General features: G+C 33.7%; 1 protein-coding gene across 7 annotated transcripts in view; it reads right to left on the bottom strand.

Annotated features, from left to right (window-relative positions):
* Positions 1 to 1,044: 1,044 nt before the first annotated feature.
* Positions 1,045 to 17,563, bottom strand: part of PAK5 (p21 (RAC1) activated kinase 5) — a 455,979-nt gene continuing 439,460 nt past the window's right edge. For all 7 annotated transcript variants that reach the window (XM_051975927.1, XM_051975928.1, XM_051975926.1 and 4 more), the window contains 4 exons: positions 14,315 to 14,441; positions 7,521 to 7,646; positions 4,199 to 4,333; positions 1,045 to 3,448 (listed from right to left, as the gene is read on the bottom strand). In XM_051975927.1, the coding sequence (XP_051831887.1) occupies positions 3,293 to 3,448; positions 4,199 to 4,333; positions 7,521 to 7,646; positions 14,315 to 14,441 (544 nt within the window). In that variant the 3' untranslated portion in view covers positions 1,045 to 3,292. The remainder of the gene's footprint in view (positions 3,449 to 4,198; positions 4,334 to 7,520; positions 7,647 to 14,314; positions 14,442 to 17,563) is intronic.

Here is a 17,563-nt window from a genome sequence, read left to right as displayed (position 1 = left end):
GATGAGGAAATCGGAAGTCAGAAAGATTAGGTGACAGAGTTAGTAAATATAAAGATTGGAATTTCAAATTAGGTCTCCCCTGCAAGAGGCTACATCATAATGTCAGAAGGAAAGGGAGTGGGCCAGATGATTCTAGACCTTATACTTTTAGATCTGATTCATAGGATGTGAACTGATTCTTAGGAACTCAGTTTTTACCACATAAAACTTAAACATAGCACAGCATTACTCAGGATATAACTTTAGATGATGATTTTGTAACTCTTGCCTAGGAAGCCTCCATTTATCAGTTTAAATAAATAAACTTTTACAGGTATGAGGGGTTATATCTCTTGTCTTTGGACCAGTCTTTACTGTTTTGAATCAATGATTATGTTTTGGTAATCTTTCTGAATAAGAAATCATTTGTCTTTGACTGATAGGATAACAGATTTTGAGCAAGAAGTGATCTTTAAGGTATCTAGTCCACCTCCCACATTTTACCAGCCTCAGAGAGGTTAATTTTCTTGTTCCTGATCACACAGTATATATTTGAGGCAACATTCAAAACCAAGTCTTCTTAAATCTCATATTTTAATACATATAAACTATGCATTTGATTTAAAAATCAAACAAAAGAAAAGCTATCCTCTGTTTCCCATAGTTTCTAGCTAGGCTTACCTTTTATAATTGATTAAGTTGATAGAATTCTTTTCACAAAAGAAACATGAGAGATATAGATATGTAACAACACAAACAACCTAATTTACTTTTCTGTGATGATTTTTCTAATGTGTTCCCCTGAGAAAATTCTCCTTTCTAATGATTCCACGGTCGTTGAATAAGATAGAGTCTGTATGGATCTCTATTTTGAACCAAATTATTACATATTCCCTTTTCTTGCTGACATGGTAGCTAGTAATCACAAATGGTAATATGTATTCTTTCATGAGTTACCCATTACTATTAATGTTCATTTTCCTTCTCTAAGACCATGAATGGATATGTTCTCCTTGTTCAAAGATCTTCCATTTTAGGAAAATAGTATAGGCTCCAAAACCATAATGGGGAAAATGCAAACATTTATTTTTATTTGCAAATGCAGTTTTCTGCCAATAGTTGGTGCTCACAAAACCTCTTAAGCTACAATAACTTTCAGTAAACTCAATGAATACTTTAAAAAAATATCTAGTGATAAGAAAATTACAGAAAATTTTTCATTACACTGTTGAAAATGTTTTGAATCCAAAATTTACTATCTTATGCAAAGGTCATTAGCAGTTATTCTGGTTATTAAAAAGATTTTCTTAAACATGTATATATTCCTGGTTTGATTAAGACAATTTTTCACTTGAAACTCCAGGCCTTAGTTTTCTAGTATTTATGCTTTGGATTTTAAAATCTCACATACTTTTATAAATATGTGTATATTTGCATAAACACATTTTTGCTGATTTTTATGAAATTTTTAATCCTATTTACCACAGAGAATCTCCTTCTGCTTGCAAAAACAAATAATAAACACAAACAAAAATACCTTAGGGAAATCCAAAGAGCAGCAGGTCATCTTAATTATTTTTTCTTTAAATATAACAAACAATTAGAAACTTATTAATTACAAAAAAACCTTAATGATACCTAGAGCAACCAGAGATAGTTGTTTTTTGTTTTTCCAAATCTAAATTCATATGTGTAATAGTACTTGAAGTAATTAAGAAAGCTTCTGGTTGTTCTATTTGGTAAAGAATGGCTTCTGTCTGATATATAATGAAGAACTAATAAAGATAATGTAGCACTTCCAAAGTTTTAAAGGCATACCTACATAGGCCTACAGTTAACATGCAAGGTATCCAACAGGCAACACAAAATTTATTGTAGTAGTCATTCAATTATCAACATTCAAGAAGGTCTAGACAGCAGCACAACTTTTCTATGTCAGAAACACATTATAACATGATAACAGGAAAAGTCGGATTATAACTGGTAAAATACCCCCTGTGGTAAATTGACCTTTAGAGTCAATTCAGACTTCCATCATGTGAAGAATCAATTCAGACTTCCATCTATGTAAACAATAGAGATTAATACTGTGGTACAAAGTCAACAGATTTGAAATGAGGGATCTGCCTTATTGCTAGTAGACACCAATCAATCCTTTCATCTCTCCTTTAACAAATCAAAGTAGAGTAAATGAAAGCAAAGGTCTTAAAGCAAGTGATAAATTAATGGAATTGTAGAGCTTCTACCTTTATTATTTCTCTTTTTCCTTTCTGAAACTGAAATAATCTCATTAGCTTATTTGTAGTAGCTCAGTTTTTAGAAATGAGCCTGATTTTCCCTAGTGTAGAAATACCTCTTAAGTAGTTAAGCTGGTCACTTGGGAAAGCCATTTTTCAGAATACAGGGGGATCTCTTAGCAAATTCCTGCTTCAGTGCACTAAAGGGTTCACTCCTCATATTCTGGAAGAATGACCATGTCTCCAAATGTAAGACTAGCTCCTAAGAAGAAGCTTTTACTGGGAAAACAGGTCTCATTTTTTTTTCCGGTGAGAAAACATAAAATGTGTGCTATTATCTCCACCCCCACCCACCCACCTTTCTCTACCACATAAAATACTTTTTTAAATTAAGAAGGATAGTCTACTAAAGCTGAAGGTGATAGGTATTCTTCCAGGATTCTAAAGAACTCTCTGTCCTCTGAAAGGGTTAAAAAACGTAGGAAAGACTTTGTTCAAACTCCTGCTAAGTTACACATATTACTTCAACTAATACAATGGCTACTTGACATCAAAGAACTATAAATTATCAAAAGTATAGTACAGAAAATTACAAATTCATTGCAAAATACATTACACTGCTACAATTCAGGAAAAAAAGTGCTTTTTTTTCTTTTGCCAGAAAATTATTGTTCCAAAATAGAAATAGAGGGTACTTTTCCTCTTGGAGCAAACTCCTGTGGGTTAGCCTATATGTGCTATGTATTATTACCTTTTCCAAAAAATGCCTGTAAAGAGTCTTTCAGGTTTGCTGGCTGAAGGGCTCAAAAAAATAAGGATGAATACGAACACTGTGCTCCAAAGGATCACAACAGATGTCAGTAGATGGATGCCTGTTTTAGTAGTAGTGACAAAAGAAGGCTCCTATTGAGCTTCTGACCTCCAGGGAGTATCTCCTTGGATTGAATCCCTAGGATCATTTCTTAAGTATTGGTTTGGAAAGGACAGGTGGTTTGTCCTTCCCCATGGCTCCCATCCTCTCTCTCAAATCACTTGTGAGAAGTCCTCCTTCAGATCTCTACCACGGGCCCTTCCATTCAGCGGTGTCTGTATTGTCTCATGAGCGGTACAATGCACGAAGGTGGGCCTGCCAATTTCAAGAATGGATGTCTGAGGAGTTCTTGTGCTGTCGCTCTCTGGGAAGGTTCCCTCACCAGCATCAAATCCAGGAACCCCCGAAGCACTGAGGAAATCTGTAATGTGATAGACATCATAAATAAGATAATGTAAATCATCATCCCCACAACTGATTTTTACAAAGTCCTTCTTGGCTAAAAAAAAAAAAATTCATTGCCTACATTATTGTCTGATGGGATTCAAACAACTACCTGGTGAAGTAAGTAATCAAATTATTACTCTCTCTGTTTTATGAATAAAGAAACTGAGGTTGAAAAGGGATAATTCACTGGACCAAAACCACATCACTAGTAATTTCCAGATCCAAAATTTTAATCCAAGTCTTTTGTCTATTTCTAACTTTAGAATTTCTTTTCCTTATACTATAGTGGTTCTTTCCCTTACACTATGACTCTAAGTCAGAGACTTATCAGAGTTCAGTAAATTGGTTTCTTAAGTATGTCATCAAAAAGTTAACTTATTTAATTTTAGGAAATAACCCTGATGGAAAAATATAAGCAAAAGGGCATTGCTTTTCATAACTAGGAATCATTTATTCTGATTCAGTCAATTTAGGGAAAAAAGGATATGTGAAAATAATGACATACAAAAAATGAATTTAAAAGAATATTCATACTTTAGGTAGAGATTAAACTACAAGATCTCTGAGGCTCCTAAGATGTTAGAATCTTATACTAAGTAATAAATCAATTACAAGTTAAAATAAGTAGAGTAGTTGATAACTGTTTACAAGCAATATCTGTGTCTCAGAATGCCAAAGGTACATTTAATTATCAACTTTTTGAATAAAACAGACAAATCCTCACCTTGTGTAAGTCCTTCACTCTTGGAGGTAAGTTATCACGAATCCTACGCATTGCCTGAAGTGGAGGTTCATTGAAGTAAGGAGGCTCTCCATCTATCATTTCTATAACCATAATGCCAAGTGACCAGATATCCACCTGTTTTATGGAGTTTATAGGTTAATATTGAAGGGGAAATGGTCATTGTGAAGTACATATTGTACCTAAGAAACCAAGTAATTCATAAATGATTCATGAATTATTTTATTCAATAATAACTTAAAAGGGAGATTTTAAAAAAAGCATAAATCTCTAGACAGAGGTTTCAATTAAGTTATCAGTTTATCAAAAGGAAAAATCTAATTTCTCACTGAGTATTCTGGTTGGCCTGGTAAGGAAGCAGAGCTCTTCAGTGTTTTACAAATGCAGTTGTATTTATTATCATTCTAAAGTTTGTTCTTTTCATTAGAATCTTTTTACTACCTGCAGGTGGATGAATGATCCACATAGTAAATCTTCAAAAAATAAAAAAAGATTGTCTTTAACAACCTACTTAAGATCTCTCTAAAACTGTATTTAAAATACTGTATGTAAACATGAAATTATAAGATACTTATACTTCCATTACTATTAACAGACTAAAGAAAATTTAATAGTGTCACTTTTTTATTATTAATTATTTTTCTGGTTACACATATATATTAACTTTTTAGATATACATTTATGAATCATGTTGGGAGAGAAAAATCAAAACAAAAAGAAAAAACATTGGAGATAAAAAGATAGAGAAAAAAGAAGTGAATATAGCATGTATTGATTTACATTTAATCTCCATAGTTCTTTCTTTGGATGCAGATGGCATTTTCTATCCAAAGTTTATTGGGATTGCCTTGGATCACTGAATCACTGAGAAGAACCCGAGCCTTTCCTAGTTGATCATTGACCATTCTTGCTGTTATTGTGTACAATGTATTCTTGGTTCTGTTTATTTCTCTCAGCATCAGTTCATGAAGATCTTTCCAAGTCTTTCTAAAGTCAGCGTGTTTATCATTTTTATAGAACAATAATATTCCATTAATTTCATATACCATAACTTATTCAGCCATTCTCTAACTGATGGGCATCTACTCATTTTCCACTTCTTTGAAACCACAAAAAGCTGCTACAAACATTTTTGCACATGTGGGTGCTTTACTCTCCTTTATGATTTCCTTGGGATTCAGAGCCAGTAATGACACTGCTGGGTCAAAGGGTATATAGTTTTATAGCCTTTGGGCATAGTTCCAAATTGCTGTCCAGAATGGCATTATATCACATTAAAGAATACATTTCTGATACTTAATAATTTGCTTTCAACATTAGACTTATATGAATAACAGTCAAAGGATTTGAAAACATAATTTTCAAAGCAGAACATACAAAATTATGAATTATTCTTTGGAAAATCTTAGTCTATTATCAAAGAATTGTATATAAGAAATAACTTTAAGGAGTTACCTCATAATCACCAACTTAGCAAAAATAATTAAAATCACCAAAACTCAATACTGGCAGGGTTGTGAAGTACTGGGTATACTCAATCATTATGCATGAAATTACAAGTTGCAGAATCATTTTAGAAAGCAATATGTCAGCATACATTTCCCATTTAAAAAAGTAATCATAGCTTTTAACCTAATAATTACGTTGTTAGGAACAGAACCTGAAAATATTGTTGAAAAACAAAATTAAAAAGAATTATCTTTTGGAGGATTTTTACATCAACATTACATGTACTGAGAAACTGAGAAAAAAACTGAAAAACAACCTAAATGCTAAGAAATAGAGAAAATTATAGTTCATTAATGTAATAGGAGAGAAAACATGGTATATTATAGTAGACAGAGAATTAACTTCAGAATAAGGAAATCCTGGTATCAAGTGCCATCTCAGACATATGCTAGCTATATGATTGGGCAATTCACTTAATGTCTCAGTGCCCAAAAACTGTGCATGACATTTGCAAGTCTTTATTAGTAGAGAGAGTTTCTTCATTGGAAGTCCCCTATACTATTAAATACAAAGAAAAAGATTTTGCCCTTTGCCAAATTATATTTGGTTGCATTAATGTTAAAATTAAGTTTTCAATACAACTCTTTAATAATTAAAAAAAGGAAGTTTAGGAAAAACCCAGAAGTTCAGATGTTTTGGCAAAACTTTCTCTTTGAGGAACATTTTGGCTCTATATTGTCTTTAAAACCAGAATATATAGCAGCTAGCTAAATCCAGTTTCAGGCAACAGAGAGAAGAATAAGCAGATAACACACAATTATTTCTGGTTAAAGAAATGAAAGTTTGAACAATAGGAATGAAATAACCACATTATCATTTTCCAGTTACTGTCACATCTTATCTTCTGATATATTACTATCATAACCTATACAATTGCCTACATTTACAAGTTATATCTCAGGGCCAAGATTAAAAAGCTGAATTGAGTAAATCATCCAAGGTTATACAAGCTGAAATGTTCACTATCTTTAGGGTTTATTCAGTCCATTTGCTCAGGTCAGTTATTCTTACCACGTCTTCACAGTTAGTCTACAGCAATGAGGTTGATTTCCCTCTCCCTCCCCCTCACAATCTATCTTATAAATTACAATGGGATATAACTCATTCAGTGTAGACTCCTTGAGAATCTGGACACCTCTCTACAAACAAAACTTGGTAACTGTGATAGAAAAATTGTTATTTTTTTGAGAGTAGATTTGAATTTTAGAAAATAGCCAAACATAATTCAGGCTCAATTATGATTGTAGGATCATAGATTTAAACATGTTAGGTACTTTAGAGGATGATGCTCTGTCTCTTCTCACACATCCTCCCCCTCCATTTTGGAAACTGAAGTATAGAGAGGTGAAAGATTAAGTGAATTATCCAGAGTTATACAATTAATAAATGTTTGAAAAGAATTTGAACCCAGTTCCCCCTGACTACTCTCTTATTTATGCTATGTTACCTTTCTAAATAAAGTAAATGATATAACTGGGGAGGGATGCCATTTTTTTAACTGGAAGAAAAAAAATGAGATATGAATGTAGAGTAATGAAACCCAGTGAGAAAAAGTTTCCTTCTGTGGCTCTGAAGGAAGATATCAATATATGTATACCAAACAGGCATGTATATTTACACATATAATACACATATATACATATAAACCTACACATAATGCACATGTTTACATGCATAGTATATGTGTGTATATGTATACATTTATTGAACTCTCGCAGTCTTCCTGGCCTTATAAAATGCACAAATGGTTTCATGTATTTCATGGCTCCAGAAAGGATACATTTTCCCCCCTTACCTCTGTTCCATAAGGTAGTCTAGATATGACCTCTGGTGCCATCCAGTAAGGAGTGCCAACCAGTGATTTCCTCTTTGGGACTTCTTTGGAAACTTGGGCACAGAAACCAAAATCAGATAACTTTATCTGGAAAAAGAATAGATGCAACAATGTGACCCCAATTGACCATTCTATCTGCCATTCCATATAGACATTAATGAATCAAGATATAAAATAAAAAATTCAATGATTTGTCATTTTGTTTCAATATTTATATAGTTTCATCTGCTTTACTGTGCCTAGCACAGTGCAAAATGTTCAATATATATCTGATTTTCTTTTAAAATGTCATCTTCAGTAGAAAAATGGAATAGTGAATAAAGAGAATCTAAGGATAAAAAATGTCTCCAAAGCATTTATATATACATACACATACATATATACTGATTTTCTTTTCAAATTATGTTCTTAACTCTACAATTATGTATATGAAGGGAAAATAAAAAAAGATTCAATAATCTTGCTCTAAAAACAATCAGAACTTTAATGCTCTGAAGACAATTAACTATTCATCATCTAATAATGTCATCAGTTAATAATTATTTACTAAATTCCTAATATGTGCCAGGTACTGTGTTAAGTGTTGGGGATACAAAGAAAGAAAAAAACAGCTCCTGCTGTCAAAGGAGCATGCAGTTTATTAGGGGAAATGAATATCCTCCCTACTAATTCTCATTCTATTCTTGATCTTAGCCAAAAGGCTGAGAAGTGATTCATTCTTTAGAGCTTTACCTCACATACCAGTTCTTCCATGAAGTCTTCCTTCCTCACAAGATTATAATCTCCTTAAAGGGAGGGGCCTTATTATTTTTGGTTTTGCATTCTCAGTTTTGCACAATATCTGGCACATAGTGGACACTTAATTAAATACTTTCAAATTGACTGATTTCTTGATCTCTTGTTGGTTAAATCCATTCTTCCTTGTCTGACTTTGCCCAGCATTTTGTTTTAAACATCTCTTTATAATTCTATAAGTTTTATGTTACTGTTATCTATCTATCTATCTATATACACACACACATATATATTTTTCACTTCATAGATTTTGAGATTTAAGAGGATAAGAGCAGTGTTTTAGCTGAATCTTTTAATTTCGTCTATCACTTATTAGAGTGATCAGCAAGCACACTGCAATAACTAACAAGTGTGGATTGGTTAAAACTTAATTCTAAAGAATATGCCTGTAGGAGCCAAGATGGCAGAGGAAAGGCAGGAACTTTCCCAACTTCTCTCCCAAACCTCTCCAAATTCCTTTAAATAATGACTTTAAAATTTTAAAGCATCAGAACATCCCAAAAAGTGGAATAAAATATATTCCGGCCAAAGACAAATTGGAAGGTCAGTAGGAAAGGTCTACTTATCCTGCCCTACTGGGGTAGGAGTCCAGCATGCAGGCCGGACCAGCACAGTCCCAAACCCCTTTCCTAGCTCCGGCCTAGCCCTGCCCCATGGTCAGTAAAGCAGGGAGTCTAGGGACCTCTGAATTAGCAGCAATATTAGTGGGTTCCAGACCTCTGAGCCCAGACAGACTTTACTTTAGTACAATAGCTCTTATACCTACAATGGGGCCAGGACACTCCTAATAGCTCCAGGGCAGAAAAGAGAACTTATGATCAGGTCTCTAAAAGGAACTCTGAAAACAGCTGAGTAAGACTCTTGTCACTTGGGACAATCCACCCTCCACCCTAGAAACAGAACCCTAGTTTAACAAAGAATAAAAACTTGAGTAATATGTTAGAAAAATGAGCAGACAATAGAAAAATTTTTGACCACAGATAGTGACTACGGTTACAAGGAAGAACAAAACACATACTGAGAATAGGAAACCAAAGTCAAAGTTTCTACATCCAAAGTCTTCAAGAAAAATAAGAATTGGGCTCAGGACATTGAAGAGTTCAAAAGGGATTTTAAAAATCAGGTAAGAGAGAGAGAAAAAAAAATTAGGAAAGGAATTGAAAGTGACGTAAAAGGAAATACAAAAAACAAATAAGAAGAATGCCTTAAAAAGCAAAATTAGCCAAATGGAAAGGGAGATACAAAAGCCCATAAAGGAAAATAATTCCTTAAAAATTAGAATTTATCAAATGGAAGCTAATGACTTTATGAGAAATCAAGATACAAATAAAATAAAATCAAAAAACTGAAAAAAATAGAACAAAAATGTGAAGTTTCTCATTGGAAAAAAAAAAAATAACTGACCTGAAAAATAGATCCAGAAGAGATTATTTTAAAATTATTGATCTACCTAAAAGTCACAATAAAAGCAGAGAGCTTGGACATCATCTTTCAAGGAATTATCAAAGAAAATGATCCTGATATTTTAGAACCAGAAGATAAAATAGAAATTGAAAGAATCCAATAATCACCTCCCAAAAGATCCAAAAATAAAAACTTCCAAGAATATTATAGCCACATTTTGGAATTCTCAAGTCAAGGAGAAAATATTGCAAGCATCCAAGAAGAAACAATTCAGATATAATGGAGCCATAGTCAGGGTAACACAACATTTTCCAACTTTTACTTTAAAGGTCCAAAGGGATTGGAATATGATATTCTGACGAGCAATGGAGCTAAGATTACAACCAAAAATCTCTTACCCAGGAAAAGTGAATATAATCCTTCAGGGAAAAAGATGGAAATTCAATGAAAAAGAGGATTTTCAAGAATTAGTGATGACAAAACCAGAACTAAATGGAAAATTTGATTTTCAAATATAGGGCTCAGAAGAAGAATAAGGAGATAATCAGGAAAGAAATATCATAAGGGATTTCATAAAGTTTATATATTTACATACCTACATGGGAAGATGATATTTGTGACTAATTAGAACTTTCTCATTATTATGGCAGTTGGAAGGAGTATTATATAGATGGAGAAAACAGGTGTGAGTTGACTATGAAGGGATAATATCTAAAAAAATTAAATCAAGGGGAAAGAGAATAGAATATGAGAAAAGGAAAGGAAGAAGTAGAATCATATAAATTATCTGCCATAAAAAAGAGGCAAGATAAAGCAGAGGAGGGGAAGAGGAGGAAGAGAGGGTGAGTGAATCTCACTCTCACCAGAACTGGCTCAGAGGAAATAACATAGACACTCAATATAAATGTATAAATTTATCCTACCCTTTAAGAAAGTAAGAGGGGAATGGGATATGGGAAGGGGGAAGGGTTATTAAGGAGAGGGCATATTAAGGGAAGGAGTGGTCAGCTGCAAAATAGGAGAGATAGAGTGAAAGGAGAGAGAATAGAATAAATGGGGGCGGAAAGAAATACAATTAGCAATAGTATTATAGGAGGAATTGTGAAGTTAAGTTTCTCTGAATAACATCTCATTTCTCAAGCATAGAGGGACCTTGTAAAGGTCTGAAACTCTGAGCAGGTGCACTGGAATCAGACAACTGAGCACTTCAGACTAATTACTGATTGGACAATACTCTATTAGCATATGCTTGGAAAATGGCTCTTCCCACTATTCTGTGCTGGCTCGATCTTTTGGTGTATACAGAGAATTGTAGGAGGGATTAGGGTGTGGAATAAGACAATCCAGAGTCACTTTGGCTGTGGAGGAGAAGGGAGGTCGTGGAGAGCTTGTGTCCATTCCCTTCACTTCTCCCCCTAAAGACCAAGAATAAAGACCTAGAACTTTTGCTTATTCTGACTCGGGCTGATTCTAAGGCATCCAGGGTGCTAACCAGGACTTCACAGGACCTGAATCAAATTTATGGAAAAAAAAATAATAAGAGCCATGCTCCAATAGATAAATGATCAAAAGACAGGCTCCATGCCCAAAAAGCTATAAATTCATGCATATCTTTTGACTAACAATACCATTACTAGGCAAAAATCTCAAAAGAGATTAAAAAAAAAAAAAGGACCTATATGTATAAAAATATTTATAGCAGCTCTCTTCTCAGGGCAAAAAACTGGAAATTGAGGGTTGCCCATCAATTAGAAAATGGCTAAATAAATTATCACATGTAATTATGATTAAATGTTATTGTTTTATGGGAAATAGCAGGATATTTCCAGAACAAACCTGGAAAGTCCTTAATGAACTCAAGCAAAGTGAAATATACTGTATACAAAGTAATAGCAATGTTTCTGATGATCAGCTGTAAATGACTTTGCTATTCTCAGTTATACAATGATCCATGATTATTCTAAAGGACTTATGCTGAACAATTCTATCCATACCCAGAGAAGGAACTGATTGTGTGTGAATGAAGAATGAAGCATTCTCTCTATATATCTGTCTTTGTCTCTCTTTCATGTTATTTTTCTTGAAGGGTTTTTTTTTAGTATGTGAAATCTATTTTTTTTTTAACAACATAATCTTTTATGGAAATGTTTTGCATAACTTCACTGGGGGTTCCTTAATGGGAGCTGGGAGTGGGGATAGAGGAAAGAATATGGAACTGAAAAGTTTTGAAAACAAATGTAAAAAATTGTTTTGAATGTATTGGGAAAAATATTAAATAAAGTAATAATAATGGTAAAACAAAAAAGAAAAGAAAAAGAAAATGCCTGTAGATTGGAAAGATGAGAAACAGATCCTTAAGGGAACAAATAATGTCTCTCTTTTCTCTTTCTGATTGTAAATTTCAGGATCTATAAAATATCTGAACAAAGGGAATGCCAAAAACTCACCTACCATCAGGAGTAATTTCTTTAATGTAGATTTCTCTTTCTAGGCTTCAAGATGCCTGAAGCCTAATCATGTTCTCCATGGCAAATAGAAGGGAGATGAGTGGAATCACTACAAATTTTGAAAGCCAAGATCATTTTTTCTATTGTAGGAACATAAGAGCTTTTCAATATCTATTGCTCATCTGAGTACATAAAAGAGACAATTTTCTAAAAAAAGATAATTACACACAACATATCCCTGAATAAATATGCAATACAGATAATGAGTACCCAAGTAATGAGTATAATGAAGCATTGTATGTAGGTCCTAAAAGAAAGTTGTATTGCCTCTTAGATGTCCCTTTTTCTAGTCATGATACAGTTATACAACTTTTCCATTTAGGAGAGCATCTTTTATTCAAGAATCCCATCTAATTTAAGAAAACTTGGATGAATGGGAATGTTTACTAAAATGAAAAGGGGCAGCTTGTTAGGCAAAGACCACTTAGGAATGGCCTTTACTTGTGTTTATGGTTCTAACCAGTTACCTAAGAAAGAGCAGTGGGCTGGGAGTGAGGAAAGCTTGTAGAAGTCAGGATTTTAGTAGAGGAAGTCAGGGAAGACAGGAGGTGCAGATAAGGAAGGGAGCATCCCAGGTGGAGAGGACAGCCAGTGAAAATGCTAAGTCAGGAGGAGATGGAGGATTTTATGTGAAGAACCACAAAGAGGCCAGTTTCACTAGATTGCAGAGTATAAATGGAAGTAAGGTTCAAGATCACTGAAAAATATGGAAAATTGCTTCTACCTCATAGGATTGTTGGGAAGTATATATGAGTTAGCATATGAAAACTACTATGCAAACAAAGTGGTATTCAAACTCTAATATGGTTGTTGCTTTTTGTCCTCATTGTCACCTAGTAAAAACTCACTGAATGTAATTCTTCAGACTCCATATACAACTAACATTTCTGATAAAATATGAGCTTGTTGAGAACAAAGAATATGAAATGTTTGTCTTTATTTCCCCAGTGATGAGCATGAAATAAGTAGAAAGAAAAAAAAAACTTATCTGCAGTAATAATTTTTTGCTTTGTTCCACCTTTTTTTTTTTTAAACTATTTTCCCATAGCTCCCAGCTGTGAGCACATGAGAAAATGGTTAAAAAAAAGCGGTGGGAAAAATGCTAAAAAATTTTTATTGCAAATAAATCTTTTTTCCCCTTTCTTTTTTCTTTCTAACTAAGAAAGATCTAGCTAGAAGGGCATCGCAAGGCCATTCAATGAAACACAGCTCTCTAGATTCCCCTTGACTCTCTGAATCATTTCTGAAAGAAGTCTAATGCAATGCCAAGATATTCAGACAATGATGACCATGCTACCTTTAGGAAAAAGAATTAACCTTTGAGAGAAGTTTTTGTTCCATTTATCATCAATACCATGGTCCTCAGTGGTAGGAGAGGGGTTAAGTAGACCACCTTGGTCAAATTCCATTTTACATTATTCTGTTAATCTAAATTCCCTTTGAGGGTTCAGCTCTTCTTTTTCCCTTCACTTCTGTGTAGTAATGTTCTAAAGTATAAAGCAGTTGATATACAGAGGGAATGTATGAAGTGGCTGCCATAACTACCTGTCCAAGCACATAACATAACCCCTATGGAAATAACAACAATAGCTGAGTTTCAATCCCTTGGAGAGCCAAGACAGACAATTAGGTTAAGCTTTCACTTAAATTTGGAAAAGAGTCACAAAAGATATTTTAATTCCCAAGAGTGGAGGATGGCTAATTTTTGTTAGGATTGAAGCAGGAAGGGGAAAATGAAGTTTCTACACTCCCTGAGTTTCTTCACTCACTGTTCAAGAAAAGAAAATGCACTTTAATTTTAGGCTTTAGCTTAAGCTGATGGATGGGAAGACATTTTCAGATATTATGATCATAGCAGATGATTATGATCATAATGACCCTCTTCTTAAAGCATGTGCAGATGTGAGACAAAAGTATAGTTAGGAAGTTCAGAGTCAGAAAAATAAGTATCTCAGGAAAAGCTGTCTACTGAAGGTTGATGTCCACAGCTGATGATTTATATTTAATTGTGTGCTTTTACTTAAGGTAAGAAAAATCTTTATCCCTTACCCGGCCATCACTTGTCAGAAGGATGGAGTCACTCTTTATGTCTCGGTGAATAACCCCTTGATTGTGAAGGTAAGAAAGGGCCCTCAGGACTGATAAACAGACTGTAGCTATTTGTTCTTCATTCATCCTATAAAAAAAGAAATCATGTTTAAAGAAATAACTTTAAAGGATTAAGGATACCTTTTAAGCAAAATCAAATTGACAGGTTTACCCGTATTCCAGTTAATTAGTAAGAAATGTGGCCTCAATGAGATGAACCAAATCAGTTCCAATGGAGCAGTAATGAATTGAACCAGCTACACACACCCAGGAAAAGAACTCTGGGAGATGACTAAGCACTACTACATAGCATTCCCAATCCCTCTATTTTTGTCCACCAGCATTTTTGATTTCCTTCACAGGCTAATAGTACACTATTTCAGACTCCGATTCTTTTTGAACACCAAAATAACTGTTAGGACATGTATACTTATATTGTATTTAATTTATACTTTAACATATTTAACATGTATTGGGGGAGGGGATGAGGGGAAGGAGGGGAAAAATTGGAACAAAAGGTTTAGCAATTGTCAATGCTGTAAAATTACCCATCCATATAACTTGTAAGTAAAAAACTATTAAAAAAAAAAAAAAAAGAAAAGAAAAGAAATGTGGCCTCATCTGGCACATAGCAAATACTTAATAAATGTTTATTAACTGATACTAGATTTGACTCACACAATAGTCTTTAAGTCAGCCCAACATTAATGGAAACAGGCCTCAAAGGCTTAACTATAAAGCCTACCTTAAGTAAAAGTTATTCCTACCTCCTGATTATTTGGTAATTGGGGCAGTTAGGTTGTACAATAGATAAGAGTATGGGGCTTGGTGTTAGGAAGACCTGAGTTCAAATCTAGTCTTAGACCCTTACTGGCTCTAAAACCCTGGGACAGTCACTTAACCCTGTTTGCCTCAGTTCCTCATCTATCAAATAACCTAGAGAAGGAAATGATAAATCACTCTAATGTTTTTGCTTAGAAAATGCTAAATGGGGTCCCAGAGGCAAACCTCTCTAAAAGTACTCAACAACAAAACATTTGGCAATTAATGCAAATCCATTTTATTTAAGGCCTAGCAAATAATCCATCCTCTCTCATGTAGAACAAGTAATAGCTTCCAAGAGACATCTTAGTAAAGAGAAAAGAACATTGAGATAACTAAAAGACAGACGCTAGGCATGTATTTGCAGAATAAATTCATGAATGTTTACTTGAATTAATCATTTCTTTGTGTATCAGTATTCTGCTCTATAAAATGGGAATCATTACACTTTCCCATCAGTGATGGCCTTAAGCAAAATTACAGAATTTGTTATTGGTACCATTGCTCCTTACGTGACATTCCCCTTTCCCACCAACCTAGATTTTTATAATGTTCCTTCTTCTTTTTAGTTCCCTTATGTTTGATCAGGTCCTTATTATTGAAAAATTTTGTGAGTCACTAATATTCAGTCAAAAAACATTAAGTATTTATCATGTACCAGGTATTGTGCTTACTGCTGAGGAATACAAAGGCAAAAAACAGTTTCCTGCTTCCAAGTTGTTTATAGTCCAAAGAGGAAGAGAACATAAAAACAATTATGTACAAATAAGAGACAGCCAGGATAAAATGGAGATGATCAATAATGGAAAGTCACTAGCATGAAGGCACTAATATCTTAGTGTGAAGTAATTGTGTTGCTTCAAAATGGTTTTAAGGGATCACAAAGAGAACTGCTCAAAGAAATTAACTTTTACACCTATTTGAGGAAACATCTGGAATATAATGGAAACTGTTAAGAACTTCTTAAATTAGATGAAACAGGTGAGTGCTTACTCTATCGACTCCATCTCCCCTACACAGTTCATACAGTTAGTGGGAGAATCTGGGCAGAGCTGAAGTTTTTAAGTGTTGGCTAAGACCTCAGAGACCATTTGATTCAAATTCCTTAATTTTTAGATGAGAACACTTATTCTGTCAAGAGAAGTTACATGATTTGCTTGAGGACCCATAGTAAGTTAGTGACAAAACAGCTATCAGAATCCAATTTACTGATTCCCATTCCAGTGCTCTTGTTGCTATTCCTATGTTGTTCCTCTGAGGTATAGATGGGGCTTTAAAAACTCTGCAAAATATTATTCCATTTAACATTCATTCATTCGACATTAGACAATTGTTATGTGGTCCATGACTACTATTATGTTAACTATGATGAATGATAATATAATCTCATCGATTTGGACATTCTTTCCAAGAGTGAATCTCCACCAAGATGACAAAACATTTAAGAAGAAAGCGATGGAAAATAGTTTTGAATCAGTGGCATTGATCAAAGTCCATACTAATACTGTTGGAATTCTAAATAGTTTCTGAATAATTCTTCACAAAGTTAATGTCATTATATACTGAGGCTACATAAGTAACAGGTAGGGTAGACTGAGAGGGAAAAAAAAACCCATAAAAAATTTATGGGAAATATATCCCGTTTTATATAAGATTATGTAACCCTAACCCTAAAAGATTAGCTCATTCAAAACATAGTGGAAATATTCTTGGATAAATGAGTTGGGGAAGGGAAGGAAAGAAAAATGGACCAAAAAAGTCTTTATCTCATTTAGTTGCTTGTGAACATGTTGGTCATTTTGTCTGACCTAGCAAAGTCAAACTGCCAGTGTTGACATCTAACAAAGGCACATAAAGCAGTAATTTTTTTTTGATAGTTGTGGTAATTACCCAGAAGGGAAAGCCAATATTTATTTTGGAATTCGTTTATGTTGGCATCAGCCAAATGTGTCTTAAATTATTGTAGTACAAAGTGTCCTAATCTTCATTCTAATGCATTTTTTCTCCGACATATGGGATTTTAATTTGTTCCAAGTAGACAATAAAAGTCCGCAGGTGGTCTATAATAATAACTGACTACATTACATTGTTAATCACCATCCTAGAAGTCATCACTCAGAAGTTCAGGCTTGGTCTGTTAAGATGTTCTAAGATAGACCTTTAACTCAATGAATTTATATTTGAAGTTCAAAGTGTTACTATTTTTTTTAATATATCTAGAAATCTCTCCATGCTAAGCAGAATTTAATTCATGGGAATGAGAATGATATTTCATCTAATCAATCAATTTATCAATATTTATCAAAATTCATAAGGTAAAAACTTGCTATATTTTCATAATCATGGTTTAATGTACCAAGATCACCTTGACATTTTCTCAACTGCCTG

Source organism: Antechinus flavipes, chromosome 2 (genome assembly GCF_016432865.1).
Source record: "Antechinus flavipes isolate AdamAnt ecotype Samford, QLD, Australia chromosome 2, AdamAnt_v2, whole genome shotgun sequence".
NCBI lineage: Eukaryota > Metazoa > Chordata > Mammalia > Dasyuromorphia > Dasyuridae > Antechinus > Antechinus flavipes.
The sequence above is the reverse complement of the archived record's forward strand: the minus strand, read 5'-3'. Positions and strand labels throughout refer to the sequence as shown.